Consider the following 27,022-nt stretch of genomic DNA (forward strand, 5'->3'; position numbering starts at 1 on the left):
TGTCGTCTTGAGTTGTAGACGAAAGAGGTCTTATGATTTGAACCCCTGACATCTTAATTGTGTGTGTGTGTGAGAAACCCTGCTCCTCTATAGTTTAGACTATTACTTGTACTCAAAACAAAGAGAGAGAAAAGTCTATTACTTCTATACGTACCCAATGGAATGAAACTCCCCTCAAGTAAAATGGACAAAAGTATCCCATCAAAATAGGTCCTAAAATTACATAAAATGAGAAGAGCTCAAAACAGGGCGGGAAAGAAAAGTTCCACAAAATGGCGGGAAACCCATAAACATAGATAAAGGGCAGGACGTGAAACTCTTTAATCTACCATGGAATCCAGTTCAGACTCAGATGGCTCTCATATCTCCGCCACTCCGCCAAGGCACACTAAGCCCTCACGGCAACGACCACCTCGACCGCCACCACAGCCACAGCCAAAGCCTTTGGAGCCAAAACCCGAGCCAAAGTTAAAACCAAAGCCAAAGCCTGCCCTTCTACCCTCCCACAATCCATACTTAGATTCAGAGCCTCGTCCAAATCCAACCCCCTTTCCGAACCCAAAAATCCCTCTTCCGAGCCCACCCTACTCGACCCACCACCGGATCCATCTCCCCTTTTCTCCCACACCTTACCTTACCAGATATGCCGCTGGCCGTCCGATCCATCCCGTGCGATTCCCGTCGTTGATTCTGGGGATACCCTTCTCGCCCCGCAGGGTCGACACTTCTACAAGTCACCGTCGTTCTCGAAAATTCGACGAACCACCATCAATTTCGATTCTTTCGAAGACGAGGAGCCGTCGTCTTCTTCTTCAGCACCAAAGCCTCAGCCGAAGGCAGAGAATGGTGGGTCTGATTCTTCTGTGCCCGATTGGGTACAACCAGAGCCCAAGCGTGAAGTGGCTAGCTGGGTCTGGAGTTTCAGCCATAGCTGTAAAGAAACGTTTCGATTTGGTTGGAGGCAATGTGCCTTCGGTGCCTGTAAAGTTCCGAAAAAGTGGGGCTGAAGGGAACTTCGTCAAGCTCAATCTGAATCGCAGGAAACGCAAATTTGTGAACAGAAGAGGAAATAGCAGTTCATCAGGTCGTCGAAAATTTTATAGAAAGGGCAAAAGGAAATTGAAATCACATGGTGAAAATGAGGGTGAGACTGTTGGTGAAGAAGATGAGTTGGTTACAGATGCTATTGTACAACAACAGAATCGGAAGCAGGACAGTAAAAGACAGAAATTTGATTCCGAATTGTTTGAAGAGGCTGTTTCGGCGGCTCGAAATGAGCCGTCGGATGAGAACTTGGTGAAATTGTTGAGTCTAACTTATGGGTACGATTCATTCCGAGATGGGCAGCTGGAGGCGATCAAGATGGTGCTTGAAGGAAAGTCGACAATGCTTGTTTTGCCTACGGGTGCTGGCAAATCGTTGTGTTATCAGTTGCCCTCCATAATTTTACCTGGGGTTACTTTGGTTGTTAGTCCATTGATTGCATTGATGATTGACCAGCTGAAGCAGTTGCCTCATATGATTCGTGGTGGTCTTTTGAGTAGCAGTCAGGTATGTCATGCTCTCTCTCTCATTGCCCAAATGCAAATATATGTGTAATTTGATTCTTTTTGTTTTTGTAGAGACCTGAAGAAGCCTCTGAGACAATTAGGCTGCTTCAACAAGGGGCCATAAAGGTTGGTATATCAACCTTTGTAAGAGTAATTTGTCTGCATTACTGATTAATTGTCATAATCATATGCATGCTTAAATGTTTTGTTGCTACATTCGTCTTTCATGGATACAGAATGTGTTTTACCTTTAGTGCTCATAAAGTGTACAAGTTATTTCTATTTGGCCTGTTTCTGGAGAGCTAAGGTTTGATGTGTTGTACTGCAGGTGCTTTTAGTTTCGCCAGAGAGGTTTTTGAATGCAGAATTTCTATCCATATTTTCCGCCACCACAGTTATATCTCTTGTTGTGGTGGATGAAGCTCATTGTATTTCTGAATGGTGAGTGAATAGTGATGGTTGCAGAAACTGTTGTCTTCTTGATTTTAGTTGTCTTAATACATGTTTTTTGTAGTTTGGTAATTAGTCCTCACCCTTCCAGCTCAATTTCATATCTTATTACATGTGATTCCCCTTAAATACTTAATTTTGAAGGTTTTTCCAGGTCACATAATTTCCGTCCCTCATTTATGAGGCTTAGAGCATCTTTGCTTCGTGCCAAGCTCAATGTCAACTGCATTCTTGCAATGACAGCTACTGCCACAGCCACGACTTTGGGTTCTGTGATGTCAGCTTTAGAGATTCCTCCAACCAATCTCATTCAAAAAGCCATACTGAGGGATAATTTACAACTGTCAGTGTCGTTGAGCAGAAATAGGTAAGTCTGAGTGCTCCTTACTCCCCCTTTGTTTTATCAGTTTTCTTACACAATTAACTAAATTTGTTATGAATAAATAGAATGAAAGATCTGCTGATGTTGATCAAGTCTACTTCATTCACGGATGTTCAGAGCGTCATTATCTACTGCAAGTTTCAGGTACACAGTGTCATTCAAATGTCAGTGTTTTGTTGAGATGTTTTAAAACACTGTATATTGGGTAGTCTTAAGGCGTTTTCAAAGATACCATTTTCAACAAGATTAGGTAGTTCTGTAAATTTGCCCCTCTTTCTTCCCTCTTTCTTGTATGAGGGAATGCTCAAACTTCAGATTGTCATGCTACGTGCCCCTAAATATGTTGTGGTGGGATTATAATACTGTTAAACTACTGGCGGCTGAGGATCACTATCACTTTTTTCAAGAATATACATTCTTTCTTAATACTCGTTTAGTGTGGATGAATATAGTCCTACGTTCTTGACACTGAGTGGAAAATATTCCTTGCATTCTAATTTTGCAGTTTGAAACTGAAATGATAAGCCGATACTTATGCGATAATAATATCTCTGCAAAGGTCAGTTTTCCATATTTCATAGTTGCATGAATTATAACTTGTATGTAACTCTTGGTGAGGAATGGTAAAATCTGACCACATTGTAAAATGCTATTCAGAGTTACCACAGTGGCATCCCTGCAAAAGATCGTAGTCGTGTGCAGGAGTTGTTTTTCACTGACAAGATTCGTGTGGTAAGAATATTACCCTGCTCATGCTGTAATCCTGTATTATGCTCTTTTCATTATGTTATGGATATGTTTCTTTTTCCTTTATTTTTTTATATGTAGCAAACTGAAACTTTCGGATTCTTGGATGATTGACTTGTATGTTTTCATGGAAGGTTGTTGCAACTGTGGCCTTTGGCATGGGCCTTGACAAGAGGGATATTGGTGCTGTAAGAGAAACTATACTCTTTAACTTTTTTTCCTTTTCTGGAAATACTCATGATTAGGGTTGCTCATCGAATTATATTCACTTGAATTGTAACCTGAGAAAGGCAACAGTTGGTGTCTGTACTGAACAGCATATTAAACTTTGCAGTGCATGGATGGGTAGGTCGATTAAGTGTGGCTTGTGCTCCTAGCTTCTTAGAAAGTCCATAGAAAATGTCTGGTAGTTCCACCCCAAAAAGAGAGTCAAGGCCTTTTAGTAGACACTCTAGTCATTAGCGTGCCTGCATAAACACATGTGCACATGTTTACTTCATGATGGCATATATCTGCATATATGCTTGCTGGCTTATTGTTTAGAAATCATTTCTGGAAGTCCTAATTGCATCTTTTTCAGGTGATTCATTACACCTTGCCGGAAAGCTTGGAGGAGTATGTTCAGGTGGAACTTTTTTCTAAACCACTGAATGGTTAAAAGATGTTCTTTATCTCAGAATTTGTTAACAAATGAATGATAAAATTATGTAGGAGATCGGACGTGCTGGACGGGATGGGAGGTTGTCCTATTGCCATCTTTATTTTGATGAGGATACATATTTCAAACTTCGCAGTCTTATGTATAGGTAGTTAAATATGATTACATCTTCTATTAACTTCGGTTTTTCAAAGGCTTTCATAGGTTTAAAAGTGGTTCACAACTTTACTGTATTGTGTTCTCAGTGATGGTGTGGATGAATATGTGGTGAACAAATTCCTCTGTCAAGTATTCACCAGTGATGAAAGCTTGCATGGGAAAATTTGTTCGTTGGTTAAAGAAACTGCATCCCGCAAGTTTGATATGAAAGAAGAGGTCCTTCCTGCTACTGTTGCTGTTCAGTATTCTGAATTTTGATGTCGAGTCATGATAGTAGAATCACTTACAAGGAGTTTCAGAAGCTGTGTACTAAGATATTCTGTTCCTGGTATTTGTTTTGGCAGGTGATGCTCACACTTCTAACACAGTTGGAGTTGGGTGAAGTGCGGTATTTGCATATACTTCCAGAGTTAAATGTAACATGCACTTTGAATTTTCATAAGGTAGGTAGCAAATACGTTTTGAGGTTTCTGTTTCCTCATGATTTAACTTTGAGCTAAATGCTACAAGATTGACCTCTTGATGATTGAATATTGCGGTACTTGCATGAATGCAGACATCCCCAGTTTTGCTTGCTGGAAATGATTCTGTTGTTGCTGCAATTCTGAAAAAGTGAGTATGATTAGTGGTTTTGATTGCACAAAGAAATTGAATGACTTTTCATGAAGAAACAAGTGGTGAACCAAATTATGCTTGATGAGATTTGTCAGGTCTGAGACTAAGCAAGGACAATATGTGTTTGACATACCGACTGTGGCAAATAGCATTGGAGTTACAGCTACCATCCTATCAAACCATTTACAGAATTTAAAGGTTTGAATACTTTGAAAGAAAATCTTATGTTGAGAAAAATTAACTATTTGAGTTGAAAGCATAAAAAGGGGAAGGCTGAATGGGGTTATGGCATGTACTATTTTTGCTTTCATTTGTATATTTCCCCTGTTTGATTGGTAAGATTTGTCCCAACCCTATCCCACCCATGATATCTTTTAAAAGAGAAGCCAATTGTCTCATATGCTTCACTTGACTTGTCCGAAGTTTATGGAATGCTTATAGTTACAGATTGGGCCTTTGATAAGTTACCATGAATTATTATCTTCTAAAGGTGGAAAAAGCACTGTGTTATCATCCCCCCATGTATCTATACCATGGTGCTCATGTAACCTCTCTTTTTTCCTTTTGATATTATTTTAGTTGAAAGGAGAAGTAACATATGAAGTGAAGGACCAAGCCTACTGTTATACAATTGTTGAAGTCCCTGCAGATCTTTGTTCTCTATCAGCACATCTTACAAAATGGTTATCAGAGGTGGAAAGTTGCAAGGTAAATGATGATATGCTATCAGATTAAAGGTGTTTCTCAATTCCAATACACATTCTACCATAAACGACAGTGAGGAGGAGGGAAGTATAAATAAAATCATATAAGCCATCCCTTACAGCTGCTGTTCAGTAGCAATGGTCATAAACAAGTGCTTTTTCTTGTTCATATCCGTAAGGAACCAGTTCGAACTGATGCTAAAGTGGGCCTATTGGTAAACCCATATATGAAAATGGTATCAGCTCTTGGTTGTTAGAACCCTGTTGATGGGCTGTTGTGGGTTCTTTTAACTTTTGTGCGTGTTCAATGTGCATGCCTGCATTTTCTCTGTACTAATGATTTGTTATCTGCTTTTTATTTAGGTGCGGAAGTTGGACACAATGTTTAATGCGGCAGTCTTTGCTGTTAATTCTTGTGAGAAGGTGCAAGGTTGTTGTGATGCCCAGCACACACTATGCTTGCAAAGGAATATTTTGGAATATTTCAATGAAGATGATAATTTTGAAGTCCCTAATAAGATGGGTAAAGACAGGTTGGTATGATGACTTGATGACATTTGGCTGTTGAAACTTAAAAATCGTTTTAAATGCCCATATGCTTAATTTGTGCATGAAAAGTTTTGCGTTTCTAACTCGCTTGTCCATATGCTTAATTTATGGCATGAAGATTTCTTTTTCTAACTCGCTATGTACTGATATCATTATCATTTACATGTGCAGCCGATTTTTGCGAGCAGATATAAAAGTAAGAACCTACATATTTGATTAGATCCTAAACTCGAGGCAGCTCATGCTTGGCAGTTCTAATGCGTTGGCTCTTCTTGGAATGACAGGTCTTTCTGCAGAGCAATTCACAGGCCAAATTCACCCCCAGAGCTGTTGCAAGGATAATGCATGGCATTGCAAGCCCATCCTATCCTTCCACATTCTGGTCTAAAACTCACTTCTGGTATGTAAACAAAACTGAATCTCGGAATTGTATTCATTTGATTTGTAGGGTTGGACACCATTTAAAGTGTTTGAGCCACGTGCTTGGCAATGTGCTTTTCTATGGTTTCAAGTACTTCTCATGAATTTTTTTTGGAGCTTAATATGCTAATTCTGTATTACAGGGGAAGATATACAAATATAGACTTCCAGGTGGTAATCGAAGCAGCAAAGGCAGAATTGATCAATTTTGTGAGGAAAGATGCAGTGTAGCTTCTTAGAGTCAGGCATGCTGTCTTGTATAGCAATCAAGAGGATGGCAATTGAAGGTAAAAGATAGAAACTGTCATATGCTAAAATATTGTCAATATACTGCCACCAACTAATTTTTCACTGTGAGCAAAGAAAGATGTGGTCCATTTTCTGTTTATTATTGCAGTTTGGAATCAGATAAACAAAATTTCTCAACTCTAGGGCTCCAGGAACACAGTTATACCATTAGTAGGTAAGCAGCAACCTGCTCCTCTCTCTCTCTCTCTCTCTCTCTCTCTCTCATCCTTGTTGTCACAGGAATGGCAAAGCCCAAATCTACATGAACACAAAGAATAAGGGTTTATTAAGGGCGGGCCATATAAGGTTACAAAGATTCAAAGCTCGGAATGGGAAGGATCTGAACTCAGGCAGTTGGTTGAGTGGAAGAATATCGATGGCTTTGATATGCAAAAAAGTACAAAGCAACGTAAACTATGCAATTAAGTTTTAATAATGGTCGGTTTACGAGTCATTATCTGAAAGGTGAAAGTTTGCTCTAATTGGATTATGACAGAAGTGAATTGGACGTCTTGTCGCTTGCCACGACAGCGATTTACTATAAGACGCTACTGCTGGAGAAATTTCATGAGTTTTTGTAAAGTAATATGTTACAAATATTAGTTACATGTGCAAAGTTTACAGATAATCCATCCAACTTGGTCCATTTGGAGATAATTAAGCCATAGAGAAAAAAAATGGCCATGGAAAAAAAAAACCAAAATTTTCAAGTCTTAGGGATTGGAACCCTTTTGGATTGCTTGCACAACTCAAACAATCATTCATTCATTCATGGTAAATTTTCTTTCTTCTTAGGGATTGGAACCCATTTGGAAGACGTGCACAACTCAAACAATCATTCATTCGTATGGTAAATATTCAATCTTTCTTAGGGATTGGAATCCGTTTGGAAGACTTGCACAACTCAAACACCCATTCATTCATGGCAAAATTTTTGAAGTACAAAGAGATAAAAAAGAGAGGAAAAAAGGCAAAGGGAAGCCGTAATAATATGCCACAATTGGGGGTATATTCTAGCAAAGTTTAGAAGAAGAGGCATATTCAGTTAAAAGACTAGAGGCAAGGACCGTTAGTTATGAGAAAGCTAGAAGCAGCAAGCAACAAAATACATCAACAAGAGACGACCAAAAACCATAGCTGCGATGGCTCATAATACTCATAGCTGGTAGTACCAAGAAAGAAGAAGGAACCCACCTCCTCTGCTCTGACCACTTTTGCTTGTTTTCAAACATAACGACACCAAAAGGCTCAATATCGTAGATCGTTGTAAAATCAGTCGGTCCTTATCATCACGTCAAGCTCTTCCTCTCTCCTTCTCTCCCTCTCTCCCTCCTCCTTCCTTCTCCTACGCGTACAATCAAACAATCTATCAAGTGTCAGATTGGGTTTTGATTTTTCTGTTTACCCTTTTGAATTTACAATCTCGTTCGAATTCAACCAAGAAAAAGGCGATGGTTGAGGTGGCGGCATCTTCGACATCGTCGTCTTCAATCTTCACCAACTACCCTCTTCTCTCTGCTGTTGTAGCTTTCGCCATTGCCCAATTCATCAAGTTCTTCACCTCCTGGTACTTGTCTATCTCTTTTTTACACAATTCTTCGGATTTGGATCTTGCCCAATTCATCAATTCAAGATTTTTGTAATGCATGTTTGCTTTGCTTCATAGTTCTTGTTTCTGATTGACTTTTTCAATGTACCCAGAGAAATGGGTTGAATTGAATTGTACCATGCATAGCTTTTGCTAACTAGCATTTGCCCAGATCTTGATTCTTGGGGTGAAAAATGAAATCAATTCACTATTCTTTTCTTTTTAATATTTATATATAAATTTAGAAGGTCCTTTAATCAAAACAACAATAAGCCTTAAAAAATTTGCCAACCACACAATGCAATATCATATTTGAATGAGTGTTGGGTGAATTTCATAGCTAGGAGTCTACATATTGGCTACATTTTTTGATTCAATGGCCATTTGAATCTATGAGATGGTATAGGAAGGAAAATGAACTTCTGTAGAGCATTTCTTTAGGGGTACTTGTTCTTTCCTTTTGTGACAAGTCTCAAGAGTAGAGATGTTCTTGATCATTTAGGATTGTTGACTATTAGTTTATCCTAAGAGTTCTTAAACCTTGATAGATTTGCAGGTACAAGGAAAGACGATGGGATTTCAAGCAACTTGTTGGATCAGGCGGAATGCCGTCTTCTCATTCTGCGACTGTTACTGCGGTTGCTGCAGCCATTGGGTTCCAAGAAGGCGTTGGAGGACCAATCTTTGCAATTGGATTGATCTTAGCATGTGTTGTAAGATCCCTCTCTTCTTTGTTTAGCAATTTGCAGATAACATTTGGGCTTACATTTTTTAATTTTTTAATTTATTTACTTTTTCAAAGTCTGAAGACATCATTTCGGTTTACATTAAATCTTATATTCATCTTGGATAATGATTATACAATGATAATTCAATACTGTCTCAGACTGCAGCCAGCTGAAATGTGTGTATTCAGAGACTTGAAACGTTTTAAATAAATTGATAATGGTTTATTGTTCTCATGTTATTTACAATGCACATGTCATGAGGAGATCTCTAATGTAGAAAATTTGGTGGCAGGTGATGTATGATGCAACTGGTGTGAGATTACAGGCTGGACGCCAAGCAGAGGTTTGATGTTTGATGTTTTTGCTTCTCCTGGTTCTCTTTTAGCCCCTTCCCACCCTTTTCTTTATTCTCTTGAGTTTCTGTGTCAACACTTTGTCTAAGAATTAACTTCAGAGAAACCTTGATGTTTGACGACCTTGCTTTTATCATGTTCTTCACATAATTCAGCTTCATCGTATCCTATTAAATTTTAGTTGATTTGGTTATGTATGTACTCTCATTGGATATGAATATTCTTCAGGTTTTGAATCAAATTGTGTATGAACTTCCTGCCGAACATCCTCTGGCAGAGAGCAGACCACTACGTGAACTTCTTGGCCACACACCCCCTCAGGTTCTCTATTAGTTTTTTACCTGTCAAATTGTTTAATGGATACAGATTGTGTATCTATCAGTATTGGAAACCTAGAACTTTGATAAAATAAACCTTTTTTCTTATGATGATTGTTGTTCCCAATTGACAGGTTATTGTTGGTGGGTTGCTTGGAATCGTCACAGCAGTCATTGGCTACTTGATTACTGTAACAATCAGTCATACATGATGCTGGAATGGTTTACATCCACATAGATAGTGATACAATATAGCAGCATCCCTTGGTGCCTCATCTGTTATACCTTTGGATTGCAAATTGCAGATCCATCATACGCGGTATTTTCTGACTGCGAATACAGTTCTTCTTGTCTATAATTCATTAGACTGCGTCCATTTGTATAAACACAAAACATTTGTAAGATGTAATTTGATTGATTCAGTATCTTTTGTGATAAAAACGGTCTTGTTGAGACGATTTGTACCATGCTGAGTTTAATAAAGATGCCATATTTTACTTTGGTACTACTACATCTAAAGTCCCATTTTTGTTTTTGTAATCCAAGCAAGGCATAAAGTAGGGATTACTTTTATCATGCTTGTACGCTTTTGAACTTGTCAAAGGATGCACACGGACGACTTGGCAACGGTTGCCCATCTTTCATTCATTCTACTGCTTCAAAAGCAATATCTCCGCCTAACATCTCAATGGCAATGACTTTTGCATGATGCCTCATGCAGTGCCCAAGATTCAGTTTAGATAATACTTTCAAGCATGTGTGTGCATCCCGGAAGACGTCAGGACGTAACCAATTCACTGTCCATAATTCATATGGTGGTATTTTTTCCATATCTGGTCCATAATTCATTGTCTGGTCTTAATGGAGCTTCTAATTGTCCTTGCACCAATTTGATCGATTATATTATGTTGGAGTTTTCCTCAGTCGGGCCCTCTTATTGAATCTCAGTTCCTCCTTTACAACTTGTATCAATAATGTGTGCTTGTGCGGGGGAGTGAGAATTCAAAAGAATTTACTTGGTAACAAAGTGACATATACACAAGAACACAGTCCATTACAAGATGTCTCATGTTACGACAAACCTAATATGGAACAAGTAATATCCTGTCAATGGTCTATAAAGTACATTACTCACATCAAGACCACTTTTATTTCAATACTGCATTGAGTATACGGCCCCCTCTTTGGCTAGTATGTCGGGAAGAAGACAGCTCCTTCCAACCCAAAACAGCATTCCAATAACAAATGAATAAAAAATGAAAACTAAGAATTATGTCATCGATCAGCTTACAGATCTCTCCTATTATGCAGTTTTATGCCCAAAGTAGCAGAAAAAACCCTTTCATTTCTGTTATGGGATCCCCAACAACCCCAGACTTCACACGCCAAGCAACATGCTCATCAGGCCGAACTAGGATGGCTCCCTTGTCAGTCATTTGACAGAGATCCCACCATGATGATGGATTCGATGACTTTTTAACTTCCACAACATCTATGTAATTCTCCCAGGGCGTCAATAATGCCTTACTTCCTGCTTCAACTTGTTTAACACTACCAGCAGGCCACAAGACGCAAACCCTCGCAGAAACTTTGAATTCCTCGGCGACTTTGAATGCAGCATGAGCAAGATGGTAGGACGAGTCTGTTGGTGCTATGATGAGGAGAAACTCAATTTTGTCTCCAGGTATAAGATCCAGTGTAGAAATAGTAACCTACATTAGTATGACAGTTAAGATGAATAAACATTGGAAATATAGTTTGTTTCAAAGCAGTTTGGTACTTTGGCAAAAATATGGGTTACTTCATGTTTTTACTTGCACAGTGAACTAAAACATTTAAGGCTTCCTGGTTTCTGGAGCCACAACCCACTGATGTAGACAAATTTAATGATAGCCAAAAGAAAACCGTTGGACAACACAAGCCAGAACATCTCCAGGCCAGCAGACATTTATCATGTAAATATTGAAAGAAAACAATAGCAACATACCTCACTTGAGGAATTTGACAATATCGCCACATTCATGTGGGGTAGCCTTGAACCTGGATCTACAGAAGGAACATAGTCCCTCCGGCGACCAGTAGGTCCTTCTGGAGCACCCAGTGCATCATCAGTATCAGGAATAAGTGCACCTTCTAGGTACCTAAATTGACAGCCTAGAATTAGACATGTACATATGTGCTTCTTTAGTTGTTGAAGAATTTATCAAATTGATAAACCAATTGACAAGCTTTCATACAGTTGCAGAAGCAGTTATGTCTAACTAGTTTGAGAATCACGTCTGATATGTGTGATACCTGAAACCAAGATCCTCTGCTGGGAACTGGAGTTGGAGACTCTTTCCTTCTTCAAATATCTGTCTTAGATTCGCAAGCCTTGATGATCCAAGTGGGTTTTTTTCATTCAAAAGAGATTCCGATAGTTGTGCACGACCTATAGTGAAAATTCCATTCAAAATGGCCCTCTGTAGTCCAGATGGTAAGATGGAACCAACCCCCTCATTTATGACTTGATGTACTGCAAATCAAGAAGGAAAGTAATGGCCACATGTCTCTAACAAACAAGGAAAGCAGCTCACCATGCAAAATGCTATAGTAGATTGGTTTACCAGAGTTTGCAACAGTTGGATCAAGACCAAGTGCTGCTGGAACAGTCATGGCTGCTTTAAAGTTCTGAATGCTAAGTTCTGTATTGAAAATGGCAATCTGACAAGAGGCATAGTATGAAGATTAAAATCCATTCTAATTTCCAAAAAAAGTTATAAATATAAGTGAAGAAGAAAAAACCAATACCGGCCTACGTTCTGTTTCATAAGTATGAAGTATTGAAGATGGTGCAATACCCTTCACTACAGAAGCTATTTTCCAAGCAAGATTATGAGAATCTTGAATTCCAGTATTCATTCCTGGACAAATCACATGAAAGGACAAAAACACATTTGCATGATAAACATCTGGAGAGTTTCCCTAATCTGCATAACAAAAGCAAACTACTAACCAAATCCTCCAGCAGGAGGGAATCGATGGGCAGCATCACCAGCAAGTATTATTCGGTTTCCACAACTTATGAACTTCTCAGCAACTTCAGCATGCATCACCCATGGTTTTATGTCAATCACATTTATGTCACTTAGCTCTCGACCAACCAACTTGAAGATTAATTCCTCACATATCTACGACAAGTAAATCCTTATGAGCAAGTACCCACAATGAAGAAGCTTCTTATTAAGGCCTCAAATGTAAGAAAATGCCTTCAATTTAGTGGAAACAATCATGAGACTGCATAGAACAATTTCCATAAAATTAACTTATCTACAATGCATAGCAAATATACCTCGGGACTGAAATCTTCAAGGTTTTGCTGAGGTGGATAAAATGGAATCTGCAAGATGATGAGAGACAATCCATGTAATTGCACATTTATATCACCAAACAAATTCCAAGAGACTTTTAAAGCCAGCAATACCTGCAAAACAAACTCCCCTTGCTTGAGATCATGAGCGACAAGGACACCTATAGCTTCAGTATTGAAGATAAAAAACAGCATGCCGGGTCTCTCGCTGAGCAAGTACTTCCCAAGATCCCTGCTAGAGAAATGGACACTCACAAGCTTCTGCAAGTCCCTCTTACCTCTCATATCTATTCCAGCCAGCTTACGTACAGTACTTCCAGCACCATCTGTACCAACAACGATATTACATCTGATATTCCTCTCCATACGTTTCCCATCTTTGAGAAAAGATGCAGTCACAGAAATAAAATCATCATTGGCTTTAATGGAAACACACTCATGCCCCATTAATAGTTGCCTTTCCTGAAAAGGCCTATGGCTAAGGCCTTCCAACTCGTTAGACATACATAACTTGAAGCTGAGATTTTCAAGCTGCTTAAGTAGTAAACTAATTAGCTTGTACTGCGAGAAGTGTGCGACAGAGGCCGGGCTGACAACTTGCTCAAAATCTGATGATAAAGTGAAACCGGAATGAAACTGCTAAAATACCAAATCCTAAAGCATATTCATACATTAAACAGTCTACTTATGAAATGTTTGAAAATATTGCACACACGGGCATGTCATCATTGTATTGGAATATCTTAAATAGTTAAAATGTCTTGTTGTCTAATCTCAAAGTTGCATAAGACTTAAATGCTGTGTGCTAACTGGGAAAAGAATGGAAGAATAAAGAGTTCAATTGCACCTTGGGGTTGCATATGGTCCACTGACCCAAGAATTGAACCATAGAGCGAAGTGCAATATATGAACTTCCTCCATAAATCTACTGGTGGTTGAGACCTCTGAATCTCTTCTGCCAGGCCATCCAATTTACGGAACACCTAATAATTTACAAGTTGAAATGAAGCTTGAATTCCTTCAAATAAGTCATTTAATTAGATCTTCCAAACATGAAAATCAACCTCCATGGACCGATTGTTGATGAAGTGTGCCTGCGGATGTTTTGAGAAAGTTTTGCTTTTCTCCAAAACTGAACATTTGATCCCTATAAAATAATAATGATACATGATGATTAATAATCGAGAACTTATTCCAACTTCCATCAGGAATAAGAACAACTTACAACCAATAGGTGGATATTAAATCATAAACTGCAATATATAAATCAAGCAAACAAGAGCTAGTACGTTTCATCAGAGAACGTTGATTGCCCCAAAAAAAAAAGTTCTTAACTTCCGACAAGAAATTTCAGATTTTAAAACCTTACACTACCTTAACACATGCACCATCACATTCTATAAAACCTCCGCTCAAACACCACTCCTCCAGTAATGTCAAGCATGAATATTAATTAACTAGCACACTGAAATTTCCAACTTACTGCTCCCTTTGTTGACAATTTGATCATAAGAATTTATTTATTTATTTAAAAAAAAATAACAAAGTATCTTTGAAGGTGAAAACAAATGCCAAGTACAAGCATTCTAAACTTCCTTCTTCCCTCCCAAACTTTCTTTCTAGGCAACAAGCAAGGCCAGAGGACTTTAAAAAATGTTGGGTTAGAAAAAGAACATACCTAGATTTGTTAAAAGTATAGACAGAACAAGACCCACAGGTCCTGCACCTACTATCAGAACCGGAAGCACCGTATCATCGCCATTGTTGAATACCTTGGAGTCCGATAAGGCTCTTCTATGTATGTAGCCAGGTGGGCATGCTTGCATTCTGGCATTAGCTTTGTGTAGACCGCAAAACCTCTTGAACAACCTTGAAACCGCCATAACCCAGCAGCTGAGCTTGAAACGAAGTTTAGAGAATGGTCACTGAAGTATGGAACAAGAAAAAGTGAAGCAGTAGTTGTTGGTTGGTTGGCTGGCTGGCTTGGGCCTTGGTGGCATGGACTGGAACAAATATTTTGGGCTAAGGTTAGCTCTTAAATAGTTGGGCCTCGGCCTGGTATATTTTGAAATACATACACAAAATGGGCTCCTCTCAATTGCCCATTAGGGTGAATCTTTGGGTGTTGCATAAACAAATGTTAGGTTCATGAAAAATGGCGGTGACAATTCGAAAAATTCGAAATTTAATAAGAAAAGTTTAGAATTCCAAGCGTACCTATGAAGCTGTATGGCGTCGTGTTCTTCAGTTCCTCTCGAAGCACACTGTTTTTAGGTCAAGCGCAACTTTTGAACTGTGAAGTGCGGTGGTGCCAAAAAATATGACATGTTAGGCATATACCTCCAAAGAGCAACCATAGTCCTGACCCTCACCGGCCTTCCACTTCTTCTCATCTTCCTTCTACCGTAACTTCACATTTAGAGGGGTGGCTGGATTCACTGGATTGGCGTGGGGATCATGAGAGAGAGAGAGAGAGAGAGGGTGGCTGGATTTGCCAGAGGAGGAGGGGGACTGGGTTCGCCAGAGGAGGAGGGGGTGGGGAGCGTGCGGACAAGGAGAGGGGCAGGGTTTAAAATATATATATATATATATATATATTTGTTAATTTCTCTTTTTTTATACCTCATCAGCATTTAACCATTTAACCATACAGTCAATCTAACGGACATTGTGAATTAGTCAGATTTTAAAACGTTGGGTATTAAATTGATGAAATTGAAACTTTATGGTCCATTTCAATACAACACCTAAACTTTGATGAAGTAAAATGTGGTTAGTTAAAAAAAACAATGGTGACAATTATGCTATTAAATAATGACCACCTAAAATTAATTTTATAATAAGATGAGTCACCTATCAAACATATGATGTAAATGCAACTCGGAAAGTTTGTAACTTCTTAACTGTTGCAATTTCCATTTCAGCTAATAGTTCAACACACTCTTTATTCTTTAGTCAGGAGTCTTAAAGCACAATGAATTTTACTCATTGAACTAATAGATTTTATGTTACGTCAATTTGAACTTATTCGATTTGTTCAATTACAACCTTGAAAATGTAGTGGCATTCTCTTGTGGATCCAAATAGCCTAGGCATAAAATGGTGTGTTTTTCCAAATCTTAGTTGCTTAATAGCATCTTCAAGGGAGATGTCAAATGCAAAATATTAAATTTAAATTTGATGGCTTATGTGGCAATTTGATACTTTGAAAAAATTTAACTCTACCAAAAATGTCAAATATTATTGTATTATATTTTTAAAAGCAAATGGGACCCATATGACGCATCAAGTTTTAAAAAAGAGTAAATAATAGTGAGGTTCATGATTAAAAAAATATTAAAATAACATTTGGCATCAAGCTTTTTGATATGTTATTTTTAACATATCTCTTTCCACCTTCAAATTTATGTAGAATTTGACTACTCGGTTAGAGCAATTTTAACTTTTGATTTTTACTATTTCTTTGTGTAGCAATTTGACATATTAGTTGGAGATGCCCTAAAATGAAGGCCCCAATCATCCAAATTGTTTATGGAACAAAATGACAAAATAAGAAAGTGTGGGGTGTGGAATTTAATAATCCCAACAGATTGGATTATTGAACTTTTCTCACAATGCTTGCTAACATGACAGCATGTGATTTATTTGCCAATTTGCCACTGCTTTGCTTGCTTGACTTATTAAACGGCACTATCTATGACGTCCATACAATCATTTATTAACCAATTGGCTCAGACTTGCAGAAGCTCTTCTTCACCTCACCCATGGCCACGTGAAAGCCACAGAGCCCAGACATTGCATCTGAGGGGACTGACACTCTTGTTCATCTTGACCGTTCACGTGTCACCACCTCAAACACTCGATCAGCTAGTTACCGTTTCAAAGGACAACCGTATTTCGAAACCTTTTTACACTCTCTAGGGACTAGAGCAGTTACAATATTTTTCTGTGGGTTGCTGAAACTCTTCCCAAGAATACTTGGTGAAAATGTAACTTGTAAATTTGTAAGCAACTTACCTGTTGTTAGTGTTGTGCCAGTTTTCTCAGTGATAAAGTTCACAAATTCCCATGTAAATGGTTTTACTATTGCTGCCATTTGTAGGAGTTTCATGTTTCAATCATGTATTTCTTTTAAGTATTTTTAATGTTAGAGTGGATCTGAACTTCATTTGTAAATTCTGCAGGTCACAAAATTCCATGTGTATAATAAAGGTATATTATTCTCCCAAGACAAGGTTTCTTCTGCAAAACCCATCTGTCAATGGTTGTTCTGTGTTGAAATTCAACCTAAATTCTCTGTTGAATCTTTTTTACAGCTGGGTCATCTGTACATTATATTGCATCACTTAACTAGCCATCTGCGTTACTTTTGACCTTTGGGTTTGGGATGCTTTCATTTTCAGGCTACTCGGTGCTTAAAGTTTTTAACTTTGGAGATTAGTTGGCATTGTGGATAAATCCCAGATGGGTCCTGGGTCCCTTGCTGCTGCAGTGTTGGAAAGTTCAGATTTTTCTGGGTTTTTGCCGGGTACCATTAATTTTTGTTGATGTAACAATTTTGTCCGTTGCATTTAATTACTTCTAAGCTAGGCCATATAATTTCTCTGTTTAATGGGTAGGAAGATCATTAGGTGTCTCATGTGCTTCATCATGTTACTCATGTATGCTGAAGAATAGTTATCCGTCAAGCTACATAGTTCCCAGTAGGCTTGTATAAAGAGCTTGTTTTTGTTGAGGAATTATTGGGGATGGTTTTGTCTCCCAGATTTGTTTTAGCATGAAGTTAGAGAACTAAGGTAATTACAAAGATAGGATTTTGGTCCACGTTGGTTTGCTGATAGAATCTCTACTTCTGTGCAATTGCAGACAGAAAAAAGAAAAAGAAGAAAGAAAGAAATAAAGAAAGAAAGAAAGAAGAGGAAGATTGCGTTGAACATGGTTGTGTGGAATGGAGTTCTGGTTTAGTGGTTATAGAGTTGTCTTGTGTGGCCCATGTGAGTGAGAGTGAGTGAGAGATTTGTTTGAGCAAGAATGAGATCCGTAGAGGATAAGGAGTGCTATAACAACCATGGACCAACTCAGGAGATTTCTAGCAGCAGTTCTATAAATTTTGAGTTTCACAAAGCAAATGGAGCTAGCCGTACCCCTCGTCATCAAACAGCCTTAGGCAAACCAACGCCATCAAAATGGGATGATGCACAAAAATGGCTAGTGGGGCTGTCAAGAGGACCAGACAAAAACCAATCCAAAACCAAGCCCAGAAACTCAAATGCAGATGACTTGAGACTCATAGCCCCTGTGCCACAGCAGGAGCAGGACTATTCAAGTGGAGAGGATGATGGGGTAGAAGATCAAGAAGAAGAAGAAGAAGAAGAAGAAGAGGATGGATGTGATAGCTCTGCAAGGCCAAATCAATATGATGTGGAGACCAAGAAAGTGGACTGTGATGACTCAGTTTGGAGAAGCAACAAACCAATGGAAAACTCAACAGCAGCTATGAGATCTTTATGTTTGAGGGACATGGGAACAGAAATGACCCCCATTGCAAGCCAAGAGCCTTCGAGAACTGCCACCCCTATTAGAGCCACAACTCCGGCGGCACGGAGCCCTATATCTTCAGGATCCTCCACCCCAGTAAGGCCATGCCAACATGGGATGCTAGCTAGTCAGGGCTATCAAAAATCCACTGATGGCAGAAGTAGTCATGAGGCCAAGTCTTGTGGGAGAGGGAGTGGTGCAGCCAAAAGGTATGTAGAAGAATCAAATGCTTGCAAGAGTATGCCTGAAAACCAGAACTCATATCAAGCTAGGAAACCAAGTCCCCTAGAAACTCGAGCAATGGCTTGGGATGAGGCAGAACGTGCTAAATATATGGCAAGGTGAGAGGTTACTGATATTCTTTTCCCCGGCAAGTTATAATCAGTTGCAATTAATTATATATGCAGCACTTCAGTATTGTTTACTCAAATGTTAGGATTTATTGGGCCAAGTTTGCTTACATAGGCCATCTGAGGCCTTAAACTTTCAATTATAGCTAGCTGGGTACATCTTAAATTTGTATTGTTGTGTAGGTATAAACGCGAAGAGGTCAGAATACAAGCCTGGGAAAATCATGAGAAGAGGAAAGCTGAGATGGAAATGAGAAAAATGGAGGTACTGATTCTCTAGATTATGTTATTTATATTTTCAGAATATTTCCATTTACTCTCATTTGTTTAGATCCTAGATTTTGTATTGTGAGTCTTTAAGTCAGTTTGTTTGCTACACATGTTTGCTGGTACCTAGTAGCCAAGAAATTCAAGCTTCTCCAAAGTGCAAAAAGAACCAAGCATCAGCTCAGATTGCTTTTCATGAAAAGAAAAAAAAAATACAGATCCAAATCAGTGTCTTGGGCTTCATAACGATGAAAATCTAGCACTGGCATGAATCCCTTTTTTCCCGAATCACTTATCCTTGTACCAATTCATACTGAAATTCATGCCTTCTTGGTGTTATGACCACAAACTCATGAAAATGGTGGCAAAGATGCCCAACCATTTTCCTATCTATATTATTAACTTCAAAGTAGGACATAACAATGGCTTTGCAGTTTATATATTAACTGCAAATCAATGCCTCCCCGGATGCTATATGGAAGTGTGATTGCAAATGCTCAGACTGCCACAACAATATCAACAAGTTTGTCCAAATAACACCAAAAGCAATTAGCTCTGGTTCACAGATATGGAATCCAATGCAATAGCATTCTTAGAGCCTTCTGACATGTTGTTTGCTTTATTATTAGGTGAAAGCTGAGAGAATGAAAGCTCGGGGTCAAGAAAAGTTAACGAATAAACTTGCCGCGACTAGAAGAATAGCTGAAGAAAAGAGGGCTAATGCAGAGGCCAAACTCAATGAAAAAGCTTTAAGAACTTCAGAAAAGGCAGATTACATAAGGAGGACTGGCCATTTGCCTTCTACATTCTCATTCAAGCTGCCTTCTCTTTGCTGGTAGCAATATCTTTAGTACATGTACTAGTTCTTTTTCTTTTTCTGCCACTTATTGAATATGTAATTGAGCCTTGTGGATCTATTGTGGAGTTTATGATATTTGTTAACTGTTTGAAAAATGCATTTAAGGGAAGGGGTAAGTTCCTAAAATAATTTGTGAACACCCACCCTATTCACAAATACCTCTTTTACTCTCTTTTTTAATTTTTTAACATTAGTTTCTTATATATGAGTATGTGAACCCTTCGGCCCCAAAATGCTCCATTTCCTACCACTGGGCAAAAATCTAAGAAAGTTGTATGTCTGTATTCTTTACTATAGGGCCAAACATGTAACTTGCTGTCATCATGATTCATGTGGAACGATGATTCCTTCCATAAACCAATATCATGGTTTTCGGATTGTGTTTGGAGAATATTATGGTGGCGTGGCTCCATAGATGGGAATATAGCAAGTCGAATTTGGTTGAAAAGGATTGAACGAAATGGAGACAAGCTAATTATTACTGGCATTTTCCTGCCAACTATTTTGACTAGGGCGAAATGTTTGGCTTTAAAATGTAACTAAGAGCAACATTTAGTTGTGACGACAATAGAAACGTTTATCTCACTGCTTGTAGCCTAAGAGCATTGCCACCAGAGGGCCCAAGGGGGCAAACCCAAAAACATGTTTCCAGCAACAATAATCTGCTCGGGCAAACAGTGGAGCCCACAAACCCGGCAAGCCTGAGCTGGCGTCGAAAATTTAAATTTTTGCGCGTGCAATACACGCACCGGTTTAAAAAATTTGACGCTACTGATGCCCGGTAGGATTACACGTGTCGCTCATTGGGCCATCCGATCCGCTTTTAAACTTATCCAACGGCAGCCATTTTTCGCGAATAAAAATCGAAACAGTAACCCCAACGGCTCTATGACACGTGGAAGCTCTGGCGCTCCGATTGGTTTTTTCCAAAGAATCCAACGGCGGACAATTTTTGGCAAAAAAAATCGAAAAAAAAGGAAAAATTTAAAAAAATACGAAAAAAATACTGAATTTTTTTTCTATAAATACCAACCAATACTCTTCACTTTTAACACCAACTCTTCATACATTTTCTTCTCATTCTACTATTTTTCACTTTGTAGTCAAATTTTTTTCACTTTCAAGTTGTTTTTTTCTCTCTTTCAAGTTGTTTTTTTCTCTTTCAAGTTATGGGTTCTTCTAGTGAAACCGGTGGAGGAGCATGGAGCATGACGGAAGATATTAGCTTGTGTGAGGCTTGGCTCCAAGTTAGTCATTGTCCCGTAACGGGCAATGAGATCAAATTCTGTCATATGTGGAAAAAAATTCATCAGGAATTTTGTGAAAGGGTAATTGGTTCGACCCGTACGGATCAAGCATTATCTAGTAGGTGGAAAATTCTTAATAAAGAGTTGGGAAAGTGGAGAGATGCCTTGACAAAAGCGATGAACAACCATAGAAGCGGGCAAAACCTTAGCAGTGAGGTAAATTATTTGTAATTTTTTTCTTTATTAATTTCTATGTCATATTATATTTTATTTAAATGTTTCTTGCAATTTATATATTATGTTAATATTTCTTGTATTTCCAATATTAATATGAATGTTTCTTGCAATATTTATATTTTGTTTTGCATTTCTAATAAATGGTTAAAGTTTCTTGAGTTTCCATTAATTTTTTTAATACTTGTTGCATTGCTAATATTTTTTTTTACGTGAATAGTACCCGCCCTAGGGCTCCCCTTGCCATGGCAAGGGGCTAACTGGTGGAAGTGCTCTAATAGCCTCAATGATAGAGCACTTTAGCCTCTTATTCATGCAAGAGTTCAACTTTCAATCGCGTCCTCCGCCTAACGAATCTCACAAAACATTAAGAATGTTGAAACAGATGATAGGATGGTTAGATTGGAAGATGAAGATTCATGTGACCTATGATAACTCTTATTTTGAAAATCATTATGGTCGATGGACAGAGCATGGGTTAAATGCATTTGATGAAATCCAACTCGACTTCCCCATGGACTAAAATTAGGGCCGTCTATGAGATTTTGAGTGCCCTGTGCAAAACTTAAATTGAAGCCTCACATAATCTAATACGAAAATACTATAAATAAAAATTTGCCATAACTTAATGTCATAAACAATTTTTTTATAACTAAATGTCACCATCAATAAATATGTAATGACAATTAGAAATCAAACTCATTAAAATTTAAATGTTTCCATTTGATAAAGTTAAATGTCAATTCCTCAATTTTTCTCAATAAGGCAAATAGATTGACTTCAATGAGAATCGAACTCTGGCGCTTCTGTTAAGTGAATATGCGTTGGAGCCAACTCCACCAGACACGCTCTTATGCAAATATTTAGCACGCTACACTATATATACAATTCCTATAATATTAATATATAATATAAATAAATTTTTTTTTGGGGCCCTCAAGAATCGGGGGCCCTGTGCGGTGGCGCCACTTGCACCAATAATCCAAGATTAGATAGAAATACAATGCTTAGAAAGCATATGAATTACCATATGAGATGATTAGTCAGTTCGCTAAAAATGGAGAAACCTAAGACATAAAAAGGTGTAAAATCCCAAAAAAGGAAATGAAGAAGTCCTCTCTAGGTTTCAGTGGGATTATTGATAGCTAAGAGCATCCACAATCATGCTCCTTAATTTTTAGTTAAAATTTATATTAAAATACTAGAAAGCTATTTTAGGAGCTCCTTATAAAATTTCAAAGCTCCTCAATTCCAACCATACTCACTAGTTTAAGGAATCATAAATGATTTATTATTATTTTTAGTTTAGCATAAATAGTCCCTCTTCATATAATAATAATAATAATAAATACTTAGTATTAAATAAATACTTAAAATAGGATTAAAGTAAAGCAACATATTCATTTCTCTCTCCTCAGATTTAGAGGCTTCTAGATGTCTCCCTATTTTAGGAGGGGAGCATTTTTGCTTACCACTTTAACCCAAGGAGTATGCTCACTATCCTTTTCAACACTTGACACGTGTTCACAAAAATAATTGTTGTTACATAAATCAAAGTAAAAAGTTAACTATGGTTATGCATGTAGACACGTGTCAAGTATTAAGAAGGGTAGTGAGCATACACCTTGAGTTAAAGTGGTAAGCAAACATATTTCCATTTTAGGAGTTGGATGGGGAGCATGGTTGAAGGTAAATTTTCTCATTTCATCCTTAAATTTTATCTAAGGAGGTGGTTTAGGCTCAGTTTGACATTGTTGTATTGTGAAAATAATTGCTGTCAGATTTGTTGTGAGAGAAAGCAATTTAGCATTTGGTAAACATTTTGTTATAAGTGATGTTTATACAATAATCAGTTTTTGAGTATTTGATTTTTTTTTTTGGGTGAAAGTGTTGTGAGTTGTGTAATGACTAAAAATAGCATATGTTGAAATGACTTTTCTATTCAAGTGTTTGGTAAAAGGAAAAGCATTTTCACATTATCTTTTTTTTTTTTTTGGTATTAAATATGTTTCGTCACACTCTAAAATTTATTTTAATTACAAAATAAATAAATTATTCCATTAAAAATAAATATATTGTCAATAATATGGTTATAACAAAAATGAAGCTTGTCATAAACAAGCAATCATATACTTTTCTAAGTAGATGAACTCATTAAACTTTAGGCTATATGATTTCTCAATGCCTCAATTTCTTGTGTTACATACATGACCATCTTCTTGTTGTGCATCAACCTCTCTCTCTCTCTCTCTCTCTCTCTCTCTCTCTCTCAATCTCTTCACCTTGAACACTATTTATGAAAGGACCTGACCCAAATTCCACTTTGGAATCTAAGCCGAACCCTGTGCGTGTCCGACATTTGGCGAATGCCGGGCACAAATGACCAAACTGTCCCTTTAACTAAAAACCAGTTTTCTAGCAGCTAGACTTCTACCGAAAATTCGGCAGAGTCTCCTAGTAAATTGAACATTTCCCAAAAGTTTCCACCCATCAACAAACATTTATAAACGTATCTCAATCGTTCAGCATGCACTCAAAGATATTTAAGAAATCAAATAACATAATGCTCTGGCCTCCAGTTTCCATAAGTCGAATAAATCATTTTGTTAACCACATTCAAATCAATTCTTATAACATCCCCAGAACAGTGTTAGATTTCCTAATAACTTAACTTGTAACAACCCAAACCTAATTAATATTTAACTATTAATTTATTAAGGGAAAAAGGATACTTTTGCCCTCAGACTATTTTAGTAAAGGAAAACTTGACTTTTTGACCGGAGACGAATTTGGAAATTTTGTTTACACTGTTGCGTAGTGTAACACCCCGACTCCAAATTTATTGACCATTTTAATTTATTTAAGTGAAATTACGAAATTGCCCTCGGGATAGGGGTAATTTGGTCATTTCTTATCCGAAAGGAATTTGGAAATTTTGACTATACTGTCGCATAGAGCACAGCGAGATGAGTCCGTAGAGACGTAGTAGGCTTAAATCGGAGTTGTAACGCAGAAGTTACGAGCAAAACATCACCAGTGGCAAAATCGTAAATATTTTGAAAAGGGTTTGTTAAAAGTCAGAAATAATCCTCAGCTCTCTCTCTCTCTCTCTCTCTCTCTCTCTCTCTCTCTCTCTCTCTCTCTCTCTCTCCACGCTTTTGGCCGTTAGCTCATCCGGCCACCAAAGTTGATGGTACCAAAATGGCCACCGCTCATCTTCCTACCCCAGTCCCGCCAGCCGTGATTTCGCCAAAAACGAGGAGAAAAGCTCGCTTTGATGAAACTTCGGCCGTTCTCCGTCGTCCGCCATCGATTCCGGCAAGTGAGGTATGGTTTCTCACCTATTTTCCGAGCTCTAGCTGCCTGTTGGGTAGGAATTGATCAATTTGTAGTGTAGGCAACCCGATTTATGAATTGGGTTTCGACCGAATTCGAGAGAGATTCCGCAACTTCCGGTCAGTTTTTGGGGTATGCCCAAGAACAAAAGTGCTCCAAATTGGGTTTTACACCTAGGATAGGAAGCTTGGCTGGCGGTTTGGAGTTTTTCGGCCGTCGGAAATTACTCAAGGCACCCATGCGCTGCTGGCGCGTGTGGCGGCACGTGGGCTAGGAAAATGGACCAGCTTGAGGTTCTAAAATGATCTCCTGGTTCTCACGAGCGCATAGGATTTTGCGGATCTCAATTTGGATATCGTTAGAGTCCCGAACGGATATCGCATATCGCGCATTATCCGGGTTCGCTAGGTTTGGACCGTTGGATGGTCTTGAGTTTGTTATAGATTAATTTGGACATCCTTAGGATCGTGTAGGATTCAACGGATCGTAAAACGGAGTCCTGGATACTCCGGAAATGCCAACCCTAGGGTTAGGATTTTAGTAACGTCTGATCGTGCGATCGTGAGTGATCCGACCGTCCAATCTGGACCAAATTTGCAGAACGTGTGTCCTAGACCTTGTAGAACCTATAGGGACTGTCAGATTGAAATTGGAGGTCGTGGGCCCCGCGGGCCCAGTTGACCAAGGTTGGGTAGTTTGACCTAGGTTGACCGTGAGACTTCCTAGATAGTGTTACCTTCCTAGGAAGATTAAAATGGCCGCGGTGACAGGCCTTGATTGTATGTTGGTTATGTGGGATTAGGATATCAATTTATGGTGATTAATTGGGGAGGTTTATCAGATGCTTTATTGGTTGAGATGTTTACAGTATTAGAAAATTATTATATATATTTTATGTGGGGATATAAAAGTATTGGAGTGCTATACGCACTACCCTAGGTACCCTCAGGATATTGATGATACTGTAAGTACCACCATATGTGTGTTGTGAGGTCGCACGTGTCGTAGGAGTAGCCGGCGTGTTGACAGACCTCATACGAGGACGGGTGCGTCCCGTTGTATGAGGGATTATGTGATGTCCTTGTGAGGTCTCACGTGTCGAGGAGTAGCCGGCGTGTTGATGCAGACCCCATACGTGGCCGGGTGCGTCCCGACGTATGAGAGGAGATATGATTGTGTGCGGGCTGGTGAGAATGTAGCCAGGCCCAAAGTTGAGGTCGCACGTGTCGTAGGAGTAGCCGGCATGTTGATGACCCCATACATGGCCGGGTGCGTCCCGATGTATGAGGGGAGATATGATTGTGTGCGGGCTGGTGAGAATGTAGCTAGGCCCAAAGTTGAGGTCACACGTGTCGTAGGAGTAGCCAACAGTGTTGATGCACCCCATACGAGGCCAAAGGCCCGTTGTATGAGGGGATTATGTGATGTGCTTGTGAGGTTGCACGTGTCGTAAGAGTAGCCGGCGTGTTGATAGACCCCATACGAGACCAGGCGTCCTGTCGTATGAGGGGATTATGTGATATGTTGATGAGTTCCCACGTGTCGCAGGTTTATCCGGCGTGCGGATAGGCCCAATACTTGACTTTGGATGTTCCGGCGTATGGGGAGATGTTGAGTTGTGATTAAGAGGAAAAAGGGTTTTAGGGAAAGAACTATGTGTGGCTTATCCTCGTAAAGGGTAATGAGCACCTGGTTACTAGGTGCAGCCGCAGGTTAAACCTCACTTAGGTTGTGTTGTGAGGCTAGTTCTGGAACTTTGTTGAATTGAGGCTTGTCCCGTGGACTAAGTGAGTGAGGGTGTGCATAAATAAATTTTGAATTTGTTATATGCATGTTTGATGCATTAGGTTATTTTAAAAACATTGTGGGCAGTTATGCTAGAATCATTTGAAGGTCGGAGGCCATTTATGTAAATTGCATGAGATTATATTGTGTGTGCTGCCGGTTGGGTTATAAAATGTGTTTTATGCAGGTGAAAATTTTGGGAAATGTTCAATTTATAGGAGAGACTCTGCCAAAATTTCGGCAGAAAGTCTCGTGCCCTTAATCGTCTTTGGTAAAAGAGGACATAGTTTTAAGGAGTGAACCCGGCGTGGGTGTGGTGGGGTTTCCGCAGATTCGCCTCTCGGGTTCCAGGAAATTCGGGCGGTCGTGTCACGTAGAGCGCTACTGAAACGAGTCCGTAGACACGTAGTGGACTCGATTTGGAGTTATAACGAAGAAAATACGGTCAAAATACTTCAAGGGGCAAAATGGTAATTTTGGAGACCAGGATTTTTTAACAACCGACTTTCTCTCTCCGCCTCGATCTTCTTCCTCGCGACACACCCTCCT

General features: G+C 38.8%; 4 protein-coding genes across 7 annotated transcripts; 3 read left to right on the forward strand and 1 right to left on the reverse strand.

Annotated features, from left to right (window-relative positions):
• Window positions 1–271: 271 nt before the first annotated feature.
• LOC103322011 (DEAD/DEAH box RNA helicase family protein) lies at window positions 272–7,260 on the forward strand. The gene is given in 23 exon segments (XM_016791560.2): window positions 272–505; window positions 508–904; window positions 906–1,551; window positions 1,623–1,676; window positions 1,879–1,991; window positions 2,155–2,367; window positions 2,448–2,526; window positions 2,888–2,941; window positions 3,040–3,114; window positions 3,264–3,317; window positions 3,710–3,754; window positions 3,841–3,935; window positions 4,033–4,162; window positions 4,291–4,389; window positions 4,503–4,558; window positions 4,657–4,759; window positions 5,141–5,269; window positions 5,629–5,798; window positions 5,986–6,010; window positions 6,099–6,214; window positions 6,378–6,521; window positions 6,632–6,697; window positions 6,763–7,260. Coding segments are annotated over 21 exon segments (2,916 nt in total). The 5' UTR covers window positions 272–330; the 3' UTR covers window positions 6,466–6,521; window positions 6,632–6,697; window positions 6,763–7,260.
• Window positions 7,261–7,639: 379 nt separating this feature from the next.
• LOC103321975 (Acid phosphatase/vanadium-dependent haloperoxidase-related protein) lies at window positions 7,640–10,019 on the forward strand. Its single transcript, XM_008223825.2, has 5 exons — window positions 7,640–8,089; window positions 8,667–8,823; window positions 9,131–9,181; window positions 9,420–9,512; window positions 9,643–10,019. Exons 1-5 carry the CDS (start codon window positions 7,974–7,976, stop codon window positions 9,718–9,720), a joined length of 495 nt encoding a protein of 164 aa, XP_008222047.1. The 5' UTR covers window positions 7,640–7,973; the 3' UTR covers window positions 9,721–10,019.
• Window positions 10,020–10,545: 526 nt separating this feature from the next.
• On the reverse strand, window positions 10,546–15,216 carry EMB2421 (FAD/NAD(P)-binding oxidoreductase family protein). Its single transcript, XM_008223827.2, is given in 13 exon segments — window positions 10,546–10,851; window positions 10,854–11,220; window positions 11,496–11,649; window positions 11,804–12,023; window positions 12,115–12,211; window positions 12,299–12,411; window positions 12,504–12,678; window positions 12,840–12,887; window positions 12,972–13,465; window positions 13,705–13,840; window positions 13,922–14,004; window positions 14,536–14,860; window positions 15,075–15,216. Coding segments are annotated over 12 exon segments (2,148 nt in total). The 5' UTR covers window positions 14,741–14,860; window positions 15,075–15,216; the 3' UTR covers window positions 10,546–10,795.
• A 1,573-nt stretch (window positions 15,217–16,789) lies between these two features.
• Window positions 16,790–20,027, forward strand: LOC103321977 (Remorin family protein). 4 transcript variants are annotated; one of them, XM_089047297.1, is made up of 6 exons: window positions 16,790–16,861; window positions 17,042–17,069; window positions 17,261–17,385; window positions 17,724–18,736; window positions 18,929–19,010; window positions 19,642–20,027. In XM_089047297.1, the coding sequence occupies exons 4-6, from the start codon at window positions 17,889–17,891 to the stop codon at window positions 19,849–19,851; spliced, it is 1,140 nt and encodes a 379-aa protein (XP_088903423.1). In that variant the 5' UTR covers window positions 16,790–16,861; window positions 17,042–17,069; window positions 17,261–17,385; window positions 17,724–17,888; the 3' UTR covers window positions 19,852–20,027. The 4 variants fall into 4 exon arrangements, with proteins under 4 accessions (XP_088903423.1, XP_088903425.1, XP_088903424.1 ...); XM_089047299.1 differs by having other exon boundaries at window positions 16,843–16,927; XM_089047298.1 differs by lacking the exon at window positions 16,790–16,861 and having other exon boundaries at window positions 16,938–17,069.
• The last annotated feature ends 6,995 nt before the right edge of the window (window positions 20,028–27,022 follow it).

The sequence above is a fragment of the Prunus mume genome, linkage group LG2 (genome assembly GCF_029339155.1).
Source record: "Prunus mume cultivar Tortuosa linkage group LG2, ASM2933915v1, whole genome shotgun sequence".
Lineage (NCBI taxonomy): Eukaryota > Viridiplantae > Streptophyta > Magnoliopsida > Rosales > Rosaceae > Prunus > Prunus mume.

Bases quoted from the DNA above. Each gene is read 5' to 3' on its own strand.
- LOC103321975 (XM_008223825.2), top strand. From the start codon at position 7,974: ATGGTTGAGGTGGCGGCATCTTCGACATCGTCGTCTTCAATCTTCACC. The intron at 8,090-8,666 runs GTACTTGTCTAT...ATAGATTTGCAG, and splicing joins ATCAAGTTCTTCACCTCCTG to GTACAAGGAAAGACGATGGG. The intron at 9,513-9,642 runs GTTCTCTATTAG...CCCAATTGACAG, and splicing joins TTGGCCACACACCCCCTCAG to GTTATTGTTGGTGGGTTGCT.
- LOC103321977 (XM_089047297.1), top strand. From the start codon at position 17,889: ATGAGATCCGTAGAGGATAAGGAGTGCTATAACAACCATGGACCAACT. The intron at 18,737-18,928 runs GTGAGAGGTTAC...ATTGTTGTGTAG, and splicing joins CGTGCTAAATATATGGCAAG to GTATAAACGCGAAGAGGTCA. The intron at 19,011-19,641 runs GTACTGATTCTC...CTTTATTATTAG, and splicing joins TGGAAATGAGAAAAATGGAG to GTGAAAGCTGAGAGAATGAA.